The following is a 15,524-nucleotide window of genomic DNA, read 5'->3' as shown; positions in this document are numbered from 1 at the left end:
CTTTGCATACATTTAATGTAATTGTCAATAAAAGCCTTTGACACTTATGAAATGCTTGTAATGTTACTTCAGTATACCACAAAAAGGTCTAAAAACACAGAAGCAGCAAACCAATACTTGTGTCATTCTCAAAACTTTTGGCTGTGACTGTACCTCTTTAGAATGTAGCTCTGCACCAACTGTCAGAAAACCCCACATGTGAATTGCAACATAATCTACATTAATATCTTTCATTTAGGCTTTTCCTGCAGCTTATTGCTACAAACTATATAATATCACTCTGGTGATTTGGGCAAAGATCACAACGACTAATGTGCAAAGCACAAAATATGTCTGACTATGCAACTAGCAGTTCCACAATTTTTAACACTAAATAGGATCTAGGAAAACCAACTAGATGTGTAAGTGTATAGAATATTTACTTACAATTGTTTCCCCAACTTGCAGTGGCAACCATAGCTCCACAGTCATTAAGTCTAAGATTTTTTTTCTCAATTTCCGTATTGTGAAGAAAAATGTTAAAATTGGGGGTCTGTTGTGGGGGGTGGATATATACTTTGATTTTAGTGGACGCCGGATTAGCAGAGCACTCTGATTGGTGGGCAGTTTCAGCCTTTCACCAAGTGTGGCCACCTCCCACTACTCTGATTGGTAAATAGCCATCACCATCCACCAATCAGTGTGCTACTGGAAATTACATTGTCATACCCAGTCACTATGCACTCACACACACAACTGGGGCTGATCAGGGTGATTAACATCACCTCAATTACCCCCCTCTGGATCCAACCTTGTATATTACCTAATGTCAAAGGCGCGGTCATCCAGAGGGGAATGTAAAGCTGTAGAAACATACAGCTACAGAAAAACATTTCTCAAACAATTTATAACCAGCATTGTTTCATTATCATCATTTATTTATTTATATAGCGCCACTAATTTCGCAGCGCTGTACAGAGAACTCACTCACATCAGTCCCTGCCCCATTGGAGCTTACAGTCTAAAATCCCTAATACAGACACACAGAGAGAGAGGTTGACTATGGTCAATTTAATAGCAGCCAATTTACCTACTAGTATATTTTTGGAGTGTGGGAGGAAACCGGAGCCCCAGGAGGAAACCCACGTAAACAAGGGGAGAACATACAAACTGCACACAGATAAGGCCATGACCCCAGTGCTGTGAGGTTGTTGGAGTTTGGGATTTATTAAACTCTGGATGTTTTGGGGTTTACCGACTGGTAAGTGTCGGCCTCAATTTAAAATTATAGAATTTCTATATCTTACCCAATGTTGGTTCTCTCATTGATTAGAATTTTGACTATCCTATTAGCGGGAGCAGTTTGAAAATGGGAAATGGCTAAAACATAGATTTGAATTTATTTAATACTATTATTATTATCATATTATTATTATTATTACTTTAATTGTTATTATGATTTTAGAGCATACTTACCCACTTTTGAAGGCAGCTTTCCAGGAGGGGGTCCATCGAAGGGGCATGGCCACGCATGGTGCACTGTTAGGCTCTGCCCCCTGTCAATCGTATGCAATTTTAGCCAATCGCAGCAGGGGGCGGGGCCACGTTTAGCCACGACCCCACCCATCTTCAACAACGGAGACAGCGGGATCCGGGATTTTTGCCTGCTCTCTCGGGAGTCCGAGAGAACTCACAAAAATTCGGGCATTCCAGGAGAGTAGGCAACTTTGTTTTAGAGGCAGGTTTTAAATTCATACTGAGTCTTTGTTGCTACCGCAGCTGAACACAGGGGGAACTTGTCTTTTAGCACTTAGGTGCTTTCAGCCACAGTAACTGGCTGGGCACATTTCTATCTAATAAAGGACAAAGCCTCATGCTATAATATATACGGGACAGTACACATGTAACATGGCAAGAATCCACAACTTACACAATTGTAGAGATGAATCACATCAAATCTATTACACTTTCTAAATCGGCCTCCAAGATATTGCATGTTGATTTATAAAATTATGTATTTGTGGGTATAAAACTCACAATGTTCTGCAAGGGGCTCTCATTAGAAGCCAAATGTTAATCTCCTAGACATTAACCTGCCCCCTCCACACTGCAGCCTTTTCTCTTGCAGATGAAGCCCGTTTAGCATAATTAGATTTAACTGCCATTGTTTGTGGATTCCAACAATACACAACAATTACCCAAATGACCTAGACCCCCTCCCTTTACACTTTGACTGCAGTAGACGAAAGGCATTAAGAGGCCCCAATAGCCTTGTTGTTACAACAAGATTGTATTGTCTCTGCTCCTTTGAAATATAGGACAAGACAGTCACTTTCACACCCCATTAATCCTCAAAATGCCAGTGTAAAACAATAATACCCCCACTGTAATTAGTTTAGCTACTCCTTTAGGTCATGTTCACATGGAGGACTATGTCATAGGCAAAGAGACCTCACCTGTCTAACTATCATTCCATCATGGCTCCTTATTGATACACGCCATACAAAATATATTTACATCTTGACTTCTAAAATATATCTATTTTCAAGTTATTCACTGATGAAGGATGTCAGAATACATGATGTTTGTAACACCAAGGTTGCAAGAATGGAACACATTAGTTTCATCATCATCATCATTTATTTATATAGCGCCACTAATTCCGCAGTGCTGTACAGAGAACTCGCTCACATCAGTCCCTGCCCCATTCGAGCTTACAGTCTAAATTCCCTAACATATACACACACATAGAGACAGACAAACAGACAGAGACTAGGGTCAATTTTGATAGCAGCCAATTAACCTACCAGTATGTTTTTGGAGTGTGGGGGGAAACCAGAGCACCCGAAGGAAACCCACGCAAACACAGGGAGAACTTACAAACTCCACACAGATAAGGCCATGGTCGGGAATTGAACTGATGACCTCAGCGCTGCACTTGCGGTCGGAAACATTGGCGCTATGGCACGTTTTTTCCAACACTGTCTGCTCAATGTACTCTACTTCCCTACCATGAGCGTACTGGGGCCATTGACAAACGTCTACCGCAAGCACTCATTAACCGCTACTTGTCAAACGCAAATGCGCTTCTGATCACAGGTCTGTAACGCAACGCTAGGGAGTAAGGGCCCTTAGTTTACATTATACATAAAAATGTTGGGAAAATGGGATTAGAGAACCACTAATTCCATAATTTGCAATCCACCATCACCTCTGTTGAGGTGACAGTGTTAATCCAACAGAAGAATTTACCTTCAGTCAACACTGGATTAAAAAACTTGCCTTTTTCAATTATGAAAAACAAGCAGGAAACTTCTCTGCCTAGTTAATAACACTTATACATTGCACTGCGGGGTAACAATGTCTCACAAGGAGAGGATAACTGGCATGGATACATAAGTTATGATGGCGGGGGGGAGGGAATACAAGAGAATGAATTTACAATGTATTGGTCACTTTCATACATACTTACCAACTTTTCCTCGTTGGCTTCAGGAAGATCCTGGGGAGGTGGGTGTGCGGGGCGGGGCTTGACAAATCACATCATTTTGGCACCGCCCCCTAAACGATTGTCACAATTTTGGCCAATTACAGCAGGTGGCGGGGCTAAGACGACAAGATATTTGCGTCATTAAGAACCCCCCACCCGCCAATTATCTATTGCAGGGGCGAGAACCGTAAGGTAGCCCTGCTCTCCCAGGAGGTCTCCCAGAAATGCGGGAGTCTCCCGGACATTCCAGGAGAGTAGGCAACTATGCGTTAAAGAAAAGCAGCTAATGAATCTCTAGAGACTGAAGTATCTTTTACATTTCTGTCTCCATTACTGAAGTCATGTTGTCTTACCGGTCAGTCTTTGATTAAATCTTGGTTTCCATGAAAATGGCCACCTCCATAGGCATCAATACATGGACATAGGACGCAATTTCTGAACTGTGTCATCATGCCACAGATGGCGAAGCCAACCACGTCTTGTACTGGCTCAGCATCAGGGAGAATGCCAGACTCTTCAGGGAGTGAGGGAGATCACCCCTATTTCAGGGAGTCTCCCTGACATTCAGGGAGAGTTGACAAGTATGCTTTAATAGTTAGTTGGCGCCTACCCATTCTTCCTAGCATGCACAGTCGGATACATCTCAGTGGTTATAATTACCAGATCGTATCTTACACCCGAGCACTCGGGACAGATACATTTCCTGACAGGTGTATCTGCGTCCGGAACATCGTTCACATTCACTTTAACAATACCTTATTGTATTGCACGCCCCTTGACTCCGCCTCTATAAGCATAACGAGTCATATACCCAAGACACTGCATACAGACACACAAGTCTTGTTTGTGGGCAGTAGTGAAATTCCTATCTTACGCTACGCAAATTGACCAATATGTACGAAGCACCACAGTGGGGAAAAGGTAAAAATTCCAGTGGAATTTTATAAACAATAACAAAAGCTCAGAAAACAACAGAAGTTTTATGAATATTATTCGATATTGGACTTACAGTGCAAATTCCCTGCTGATAATTTGTTATCGTCCCCCACAAACACAAACTCACCCCTTTCCAATCATCAGTAAGTTAGTCACTCATGGAATTAGTCAAGTTGTTATTCCAACTATGTGTCCCTTAAAGGACATCATCTAATCCAGGGGTGTCCAACCTTTTAGCTTCCCTGGGCCACATTGGAAGACGACGAGTCGCTTTGGGCCGCACATAAGATACACTAACAATAACGATAGCTGATCATCCAAAAAAACATAGAAAACATAGTTAACATATATATATGAGAAAAAAAAGTTATATATATATATATTATCTACATTATTGTACTACACTATTGTGCGCCTCCTCCTCCATCTTTTTTCTACAGATTTTTCCATGCAACACCGCCTGGCGAAAGGAGGATTGGCACCCACCTGTACATGGGGAGTGTACTTCTAAGAAGAACATAGACTTTATGTTGCACTTAATTTGTGTACTGATATATGCCTTAAGCGCCATTTTATATCTTTTATTGTGATATATATATATATATCTATATATATCACTTTTTTTTTTCAAATCCCCCTATACTTACCTTTCAATCGCCCTGTTCAAAAAATCCTCTCTAGTTATTATACTATAATCACTTTTTGTATTGTTTCGATGCAATATCAATAAAGTGCATTTAAGCCAGGCATTGTATATCAGGGTGCCCTGACCAGGCCTGCGGGACCTGACATATACACCACTGTGACCCCAAATTGTGACCTGTTTTGCTAATTACACCACTATGTTAGTTAAGGAATAACAACTTATAATGGGCCAAAGAGAATTATATATAATGCCCCATTAGTATTACAAGTAGAAGTATGTAGCAGGGAGATAAGGTCCATGATGCTCCAGGACCAGGTGACTTTTATTCACTGGTCAGCGTCCCTTGAAATAATAAAAAAAATCCCCCTTAACTTACCTTTTAATCAGCTTGTTCTCCTGTCCTCTTCTCTTATTTTCTCCAATTCTGTGCTGCTGATTGTTCTTCTCGCACGGGTGACTCCTCTGTGCTGCGCTCCGCAATGGATGTTGGGCGCAGGGGCGGATCCAGAAAACGACTTTACCCGGGGCGATTTAGGGGGGGGCGATTTAGGCCCCGCCCCTTTCTAACAGTTTAGGCTGCCGACGGCTGCACAGTATGTGCAGGTACGTCCAGCCGTGACAGGCAGGGACAGTGTGCTGCCCGGCTGCTCTGATTGTGTTTCAGAGCAGCCGGGCAGCACACTGTCCCTGCCTGTCACGGCTGGACGGACCTGCACATATTGTGCAGCCGTCGGCAGCAAGTGTCTGCTAGGGGGGGCGATCGCCCCGCCCCGATCGCCCCCCCTGGATCCGCCACTGGTTGGGCGTGATGACATCATGCCCGACATTCACTGCGAGCACCGCACGGAGGAGGAGACAAGGGAGGGAGCTGGAGTACCAGCTGACGTGACCGCAAGGTCAGTATTTTCTTTTTTTTTTTTTGCAGGATTTTTTTTTTCCATTAACAGTGCTGCCCCCTTGCCACAACCAAAACTCCTTCTGGGCCACATTTACAGGCGTGCTGGGCCGCATGCGGCCTGCGGGCCGCGGGTTGGACAGCCCTGATCTAATCTATTCAATCTCCCCACTGATACAACCTTAAGAACAGATCTGTCTGTGACACACACCCACTATTATTTCTATTTGGCCTTTTTTTCTTTGCTTACACTTAAACGTATTCTAAACAGGGCAAGAAAATAGATTTGCACATTGCTAAGTAATACTTACCTACTTTCTTCAGCTCCCTTTCGGGAGCCAGCACTCTATTATCCCCCAAATAATATTCAAAGATGTAGAGACCTAACAGACCTTGAAGGAAAGCAACAGCGTTTAAGCCGTTATGTAAAATTGCTACAACTCACACTCACAAATATATATGTAAAAGTTGCCATACCTTGACAGAACCTGAGACATTTTGCATTGCATTACATACTAATTAAATCTATTGTCCTGTTATCAGCCTTGTCTGAGAGGGGGCCACCATTTGTGTCCCTCATTAGGTCTAGAGACAGGGCGTCTGCTGTGCTGAGGAAGACACCTTAGCCCCCAGTTCAATTTTATGCTAAATATATTCAGCTCCTGCAACTATTATTCTTACGTCTGGATATTATATCCTGTTATAAAAAGACAACTTAGTATCCAGGTTTAGTTGTGGATTTGTGAAAGTCTTTCCATACTCATTTATTTTTTAAAAGTAAGTCATCATTTTTCATGTGCTACTAAAATGTCTACACCAAAAACTGGGAAAGGCGATCTGATTAATGAGGTTTAAATCACACCAGGGACACCAAATTTAAATAACAACTAAAGGGGTTTGAAAACCATTCTAAATCCTGCCTCATATTGCTCACCTTAGACAGCGTTTACTATATCTATCTCTTGGTGATAACATCAACATTTATTTATTTATCGCCAGCAAATTCCGTAGCGCTTTACAATTGGGAATATAATTATCACTGTAATTTACCAAAAGAATATTGCCAAAGCAATACTGATCTGGCTATAAGGGCCCAGGTTGTTAAGGGTTACATTACCACTTAGGGGTATATTTATCAAACTGCGGGTTTGAAAAAGTGGAGATGTTGCCTACAGCAACCAATCAGATTCTAGCTGTCATTTTGTAGAATGTACTGCATAAATGTCAGTAAGAATCTGATTAGGCAACATCTCCACTTTTTCAAACCCGAAGTTTAGTAAATATACCACTTAGTTGCGTTAACCTTTGCAGATACTTAAAAAAAGATAGATGAAAATTATTTTTAAAAAAAATAATAATGTAAAAATAAAGCATCATTTAATGTAGCAGTGTTAATCCAGTGGTAGCCCCTCAATGTGACGGCTGTAGGCTTTTAGTTATGTTATAAATCAGGGGCTCATGTTAAGCTGAACCTGCATTTCTGGTGCATAATCATACAAAGCGCTAGTTAAAAAATTAATGGTGCTCACTCATGTTCAGATGTAAAAAAAAGTGTATTGAACGGCAGAAACGCAATTTGTGTTCAATTTAACAAGAGCTCCTCTGTGCCTAGCGCTGCAGTCTTGGGGTGTTGATCGGGGGCAGGCTGGGCTGGGGAAGAGTTGGGTCACCTTAATTTTTGCCCTTTAAAATGTTCCAAATAGGCTGCTGAGTCAAGACTCGCCCCCCTGAGCGAAAATTCGCCAGCCAGCCCCTGGTGTTGATGTACTAAAGACATTAACAAAGCTCAACAAATCGAAGTATTTATAATGAGAATTTTATAATGCTACAAAGGGACTGAACGTATTCAGGACGTCATTTAGAGTCGGACGCAATGTGCGTCTAAGACGTGCAGGGGTGGGAGTGTGCCGCAGCTTGGTAGGGTATTACACGTAGCATGCAACCCCAGTTGCGTCCCACTCGTAATACCCTATCGAGCTGCGAGTGGTTCCTGCAGCTAGCTAACTACTTGCGCCACCTAATTCCTGCCGCACAGTTTTAGCCCTATTTTGCCGTGTGTTGCGTCTGCGCCTCACTGCGACTAGGATTTACTTACAGGGTCACGCCTTCACAATTCCGCGTTCCGCCCATTCTCTCGTAGTGAGCCGCAAGTGTCAATTGCGTCCAAGATGCAGGCAGATATGGTGCTTGCTGCACATGCGTGATAAAGTTCAGCCGCCTACCCTTTGGGCTGGAAGCATGGTGGAGGTCTATTTACTAAAGTTCAAAGATATGACTCATTTTTTATTACCACTTATCATGGTGATAGCGATCACTTAGCGATACTGCGCTACCTGTACGATACTGGCTGAGGGTAACCGACATATTCACCGCACCAGTCATCAGGGATCTGGCATGCATGACCTGGTTATTTCGCCCTATAATAAATAAACCCCAGTGTTTTGGTACATATTTCTGTGTAATGGATTGAGCACACTGTTATGGCAATAATGAGTAATGACAGTTAATGGGAGCTGTTGTGTTGTACAATTGGCTGCCGGTCTCTCTCTCTCTCTGTCTCTCTCTCTCTCGTTCAATAGCCTTATCTGTGAGGAGTTTGTATGTTCTCCCCATGTTTGTGTGGGTTTCCTCTGGGTGCTCTGGTTTCCTCCCACACTCCAAAACATACTGGTAGGTTAACTGGCTGCTATCAAATTGACCCTAGTCTCTCTCTGTCTGTCTGTGTGTGTGTGTTAGGGAATTTAGACTGTAAGCTCCAATGGGGCAGGGACTGATGTGAGAGAGTTCTCTGTACAGAGCTGCGGAATTAGTGGCGCTATATAAATAAATGGTGACGATGATAATAATATATTGTACAATGGATCTTGCCATGTCAATTATAATTATATGACTTTCACCAACCAATGAGGTGACGACATCATAATTCAATTATTTCAGTTAGTGACACGAGATCATACAACTTCTACGGAGGTTAGTTAAAAATAATAACTATAATGATATTTATGTAAAGATATTCTTCCTTTGTGAGTCAAAAGCACAGTTTACAGGAGTTTATGTATAGGACTAAGCGGACTATTTATGAAACACCGAATAGGTTTAAATCCCCCGAAAACTGCTGGATTTTCAAGTCAAGGCTATTTATGGGGACTGTGATTTTGCCCTAATCAATATACTATAGATTATTCGCTGCAACAGGCTCCTATCGGAGAGCCACAGCCCTATCTACTCAATTTTAATAAATTGCCACATTAATTTATTTCTTATCATAACGATGAAAAATTATAATTAACGTGAGCAATTTGCGACTGGTCATAAATAGACCCCCAAATCGGAAAGTCTAATCTAAACAATGACTTTCTATATTAAAATTCAATAGAAGGGATAACATGCTCTCTTTTAGTTAAATTAACGTTATATTCGAAACCACCAAACAAACATTTTTCACAGCATTTTAGAACTGATGCCGCCACTACTCAATAATTATAACTAATGGATTAATGCCAAGTAAAGAGGATTACATAATGGTCAAAGCATAATGTAGCCCCTAATGCAAATTTTAAGCATAATAGAATTTGCCGAAGATGTTCCAGCAAAAAACACAAGGCCGTAAGCGTGGATTGTTGTTAATTAATACTCAATTTAAAACACACACATATATATATAAGTCATCTTAATACTTACTGTATGATGTTTCAGTTGTTACACGCTGATTAAGTACCGATTTTCGGCCTATTGGTATATGAAGACCTTTGCGGTGTTCTATATAGACATTTATTGGATATATTGTCTGGACTGTTCTGTGCTTATTGTGCATTGTACACCTATTTGTCATTTATATTCTGTATACACCTGAAGGCGCGGTCCTTCTTTACCCATTGTACTATATATATATATATATATATATATATATATATATATATATTGATATATATATATGTATATATACGGTATGTGTGTTTTATTGTTATGTAATATCTGTGCATCTGTCGAATGCTAAATGTTTTGCTAAATATTTTTATATATATTGTTGGGAAAGAATTTGGCATTTATAGGTGAATGCGGATGTATAGATGAATACAGTTAAATGTTGAATGCGCTACTGATCTTGTGGGTGTGATAACAAACAGCCCGACTCCCTTGATCAGCCTATGTAAGCGATATATATAGGTACGCATAGCAAGAGAGATTAAACACTTCTAAAGAGCACAGAACAATGGGAGGCATGTAAATATTCTTAATTTTGACAGTTTTACCTGTAAATGACACTATTGTTGGTTATAGCAACAAATATATATAATATATATAATAGATATATATAATATATATAATATAATATATCTATATTATCCTCAATATTTTTTTAAGTGTCATAAATATATTTGTAAACATCAATTATTTTTTATACCACTCTATGTTCTGACATTTTTACACTTCTTATTTTTCAAAAGCGAGAATAATTGGTATGAAGCATAAAGTGTTGCACTGCCTTTCACAAACCGACACAATCTCCTAGCCATACAAAGATGGACTGAAATGAAACAAATTCACAAGATGCAATTTTACACACAATAACTGTACCCTTGTCTGATAATCATACAATATATATTGCACAATCCAATCCAAGTGAATCGATCCATACTAAGTATATAACCTAAACAAACAGAAAGGTGGCTGGTGGTCTTGTCTTAACTACTGACAACATAGAACTCTGAGAGGGGGTGGGATAAACGGACCCTTTCACAAACAGACATAAAATTCCAAGGTGTGTAAAATGCATTTGCTGTCACAGAAACACATTTTGTAAATATAATTTAGTTCATGCTAACACTAATTTGTTTCACTTTTATTTTATTTATTTATTTTTTTCTCGAAAAGCTCAGAATATTGAATACTAAGACATTGTAACAAATTAAAATTCAAATGGCAACATTGAATAAATTCAACTCTACTTTTAATTAATTTTTTTAAAAACAATACACTTAAATTGAGTGAACAAGTACTGAATGTAATGCGGTATATATAATCTGTCCCCAAAATTAGGACTGGTATTATACAAGCTCAAATAAGTGAATAATTCACTCCGGATAATGATTTAATGCTCTTAATGCAAAAGAAAAAAAAAAGTACGTATTTTAAAAAGATAGACTAGAAAGAATAGAAAATAAAAAATATTATTGTTATTAATGTTATTATAATGATTGGGATTATTATTATTATGATTATTATTATTATTATTATTATTATTATTATTAATGTTAGTATTTGTATTTGTTTATAATGTTGAGAGTCATTTAATCAAAACATTTGACAAGTGTGAAATGTATTTATATGTTAATTCATTGCTAAGTTGCAAACTATGTAATAAAGTAAAATTGACCTTTTAACTACTCAGTAATATTGTTGCCATAAATATTACCATTATATGATACATATCTTATATCTAGGCATCTGTGCATTATATGCAGTATAGCTATGTACATTTAACTGTATAAATTAATAGCTGACAATATATAGAGCTGCATATAAGACCTGCATACCATGAATGAACTGTATACAGTACTAGGACATAACAGATACTGGTTCAATTCCCACCAAACTAACTTCTTTGAAATAAATAGGAAGATTCTGTTCTTACTACAGCAACATCTGATAAAATTAACAAGTTTGATTTATACACCATATGCGGGTGCAATAGTATGTTATATTTTATTGAAGTTTATACTATAGTTTTTGAGTCTGTTAATTATACTTTGTCACACATTCAATATGTAAAGAAAAGTAATAAAAAGGACTATATAACATGCCTTCTTGTGGTATATTTCTCCAGGATACATTAATATAGAATGTTTCCTGTGCGTTTAATCAGTAGCCTTAATAAGTGTACAGTGTGATTTCTGAAACTGTGTAATCCAATGGATTCTCAGTGGATTTAATGGTACATTAATTCAATATAAATCAAAACAAAATTCTAAGTATTAGAAATAAACAAAACATATATATAGAAACCTAACCAAACATGGCATTTCAGACATTTAAATATATTATGGGAAGCTTGATATACTTTTATATATATACTTTATAGGGGGTAATTGGTAAAAACAACTTAGTTTATGGGGTGTTTGGTATACGTTAACCAACTCAGGGAAATACAAGTTATAAACGCTTGAGAACTCCCTGAAACGCTGACATTCCGGTGCATTAAACGGCATAATTGTGATCTATTTTGGACACCGTATTCTGATACATACAGCATATATTTATTTTATATATTTATTTGCATGAAACTGTATATAAATATTATTATGGTCTCCAGCGACAGAAATTACCCGGATCGTTTCTAGAACCCCCTCACTTTCAGTTTCACTCTAATTATCAGCATTAAATCGCAGGAAATACACAAAAAATAGTATTAGAAGTGTCCCCAGGAATAGGTTATATTATAATAACGCTTCATATTTCTATAAACAGCTTAAAATGCGAACACTTAGCGATTATACAAACAACATAACCAGCAATTATACTTTGCAATAAATCATATATCGCGAAATTACAATGTAATCGCGAAATCGATAACTTTTGTTGCGAGAACATTTAGCAAATATAATGTAAATCTAGGTGATATATGTCACATAGATGTTATATATTATTATATGGAGATATTACAGATATTCTAGTTGATTGAGCTTACCTATATTAGGGTGTCTTGGGGTGCCCGGGCACCCCCTGTTTTGCAGGTTGTGGAGCATGGAGCTGTCGAATGGAGAAGCAGCCCAGGCATTGCCCATGTCCTGGGTAACATAAGCTGGGTAAGGGCTGGTGTAGCTTCCACCCAGGCTCCCCCTGTACTGTTCTCTTCCATTGGCGGTGATAGAGAGGGGGGTGCTGTAAGAGACCTCTCTGGAGGAGGCAGCGTTGATGGGGGGGCTGGATGAGAAGGCGAAGCGGGGGGACACAGGCTGGTGGGGGGTCCCTGGGTTGTAGCCTGATCCCTCTGCCCCAGGCTGAGCCCACATATTATGGCCTGACACCGGGCTACCCTGCTGAGAAGGGCCACCACTCTGAAGGTAAGACAGACTGGGGATCATGGAGGACACCCTAGTGGTGGGAACATAGACAGGAGAGGTAGCTGTACCCCCGTGCATAAAGCCCCCAGCCCCTTCATAGGACGGGGGTCCATGGTTAGCAGCCATCGCTATACTCTGGTACATCCTTGGAGATATCTCAGGTCCAGCAGCAAAATCCAAAGATCTTCTCCGCAATATCTCAGTGTGGATCCCAGATCTTCTCCTCTGAAGGCCACAGATAAGTCTAATCACCAATTCAGAAGGTCACATCCCTCCAGAGCCATCCTCTCCTCATACTCTCTGTCCAAGTTTATTGTGAGGAGACCCCTCCCCTTGTATGGTATTTATATCTCACACCTACAAGTCAGACAGAGAAAAAGAATGAACGAGAGGACAACAGGTTTTGGACACACATTGAATAATGAGGTTAGAGAGGGTTCTCCACAGTGACAGACACCACTGTCCTATAACTAACCCCCCCATACACACACACACACACACACACACACCTATTGTTTTGCTAATTTAACCTCACGTCACGTTTGATGTTGGGAAAAAAAGACAAGATACACAACAAATCACATCAGACCCTACCACAGTAATTAAATTAATTAGGATACAAATGCAGACGTCATTTTCTGCTTGCAGGTCAGAACAAGTCCCAGCAAATCCCCCGAATTGTCTGTTACGTTGCCCTAAATATTATCATGAAAATGGTGTGTAATGATTATAAAGTGAAATTGTTATAGCTAAACACACCCATCTGTTAAGCTATTCAAGATCATACAGCGTTTAATCAACGTACAATTCTAGTATCTATTGTACCAAACACTTTCCCTATATCACTACATACCAGTAAATCTATCTAACTCACTTCTCTCATTAGCACATTTAAATTTGCGATTTAGTTAAGTGTTAGAATGCATGTGCTTGTATAGATACATACAGATTATATATATATATATATATATATATATATATATATATATATATATATATACATGCTTTACATTTTACACATTTTACTGTGATAGTATATATAAATATATATAATATATTATTTTAGATCATTTAAATGAAATCTTCATTTTATATATATATATATATATATATATATATATATATATATCGATCTATCTATATAGATATATATATATATATATATATATATATATATATATATATATATATATATATATAGTTTATATTGTTTATATATGTATATGATTATATAAACAATATATAATCATAATATATATATAGATATTGTGATTCAACAAAACAATAGTTTGCATGTAAGTGATCTTAAAAATATATCACTTAACTATATCCTACACTACTCTGAGCTATGTGGTCTCGATATTTTGGGGTCAAGTCAGTAATTAGAGATAATAAAAAAAAAGACACAAATTAATGGGTCGATTAAAGATTGTACCGATCAGGGGTGATTTATAAAGTAGATTTATTACACCGTTAAAATGAAGAAACACAGAATCCTACAACATAAAGCAATTTTTTTTAAAAAAAACTTTCTCAACTCCCCCATTAGAGTTCAGTTTAATATAATCTTATTTTATCACAGTCCTATAAAGTTAAACGTGTGGTTAATATTATAACAATTACAGCTGCAGCCGCTGACACCAGAATTTAAATGTAATAATCACGGCCTATGTTTAGTTTTCTAATTCGTGTATTGATAAGCAATCGGTGACGCTTTGACAATTAAAAATAAAAGCTAATGTCAGACAATGAATTACTTACTACGGTCACCTATTGTAATTGCCCTAATTGTGTCTAGGAAAACGCCTTTCTTTCCTGCTATTGAGCATAAGAGTTCTTTATAAAAAAAAAAAAACAACAACAATTTAAATAAGCAAGAATTAAGTCTCATGCCAGGAATGTAAATGTTTCAACAATCCCTGTTATTTAGTTGGTAACAACGTTTTCACGGCACCTGTGTTATTAAACCGGATACTTATTAATCTGTCTGTAGATAATAATTCATAGTAAACATTTGGGACAATTCTAGAACATGTAAACTGTACATTAATTGTATCTATAAATTATTGAAGTGTTTTGCTTGTATATTACATTGTAACTTTCTCCTATGCATCTGTGAAGTGTCTGCAGTGTGTGTGTGATGTGTACTTTTCCTATAGGCTATTTGGAATAATTAGGAATATTTCTGAGCAACTTTTTTGACACTGAAAGGCAAATCTCTGTTTTTTGGAGGGTGGGGGGACTCACTGTAACTGTTAACCTCTACTTGTCTGCTCCCTGTGTAAGGGAATATGATATGAGCTATCTGAGATTATTCAACACAAATACTACAACGTTGGCTCCCCTCTCCCTCTGAGACCAAACTGCAAACGAGATAGATAAGCCCCTGATAAAAGGAGATAGAGAGGGGCTGGGACAGATATGAATTACATTACAGGACATCACAGACACACAGAAATCCCCACACTCACAAAAGATTTCCATTGCAATAAACTGCACTATCTCCATCAGCTG

At 38.4% G+C, this 15,524-nt stretch overlaps 1 protein-coding gene across 2 annotated transcripts in view; it reads right to left on the bottom strand.

The window, feature by feature from the left end:
- Positions 1–15,524, bottom strand: part of GATA4 (GATA binding protein 4) — a 75,436-nt gene that overhangs the window by 23,447 nt on the left and 36,465 nt on the right. For both annotated transcript variants that reach the window (XM_075201214.1, XM_075201215.1), the window contains exon 2: positions 12,635–13,367. In XM_075201214.1, the coding sequence (XP_075057315.1) occupies positions 12,635–13,154 (520 nt within the window). In that variant the 5' untranslated portion in view covers positions 13,155–13,367. The remainder of the gene's footprint in view (positions 1–12,634; positions 13,368–15,524) is intronic.

Source organism: Mixophyes fleayi, chromosome 3, assembly GCF_038048845.1.
Source record: "Mixophyes fleayi isolate aMixFle1 chromosome 3, aMixFle1.hap1, whole genome shotgun sequence".
NCBI lineage: Eukaryota > Metazoa > Chordata > Amphibia > Anura > Limnodynastidae > Mixophyes > Mixophyes fleayi.
This window is presented reverse-complemented; position numbering and strand designations above follow the sequence as displayed.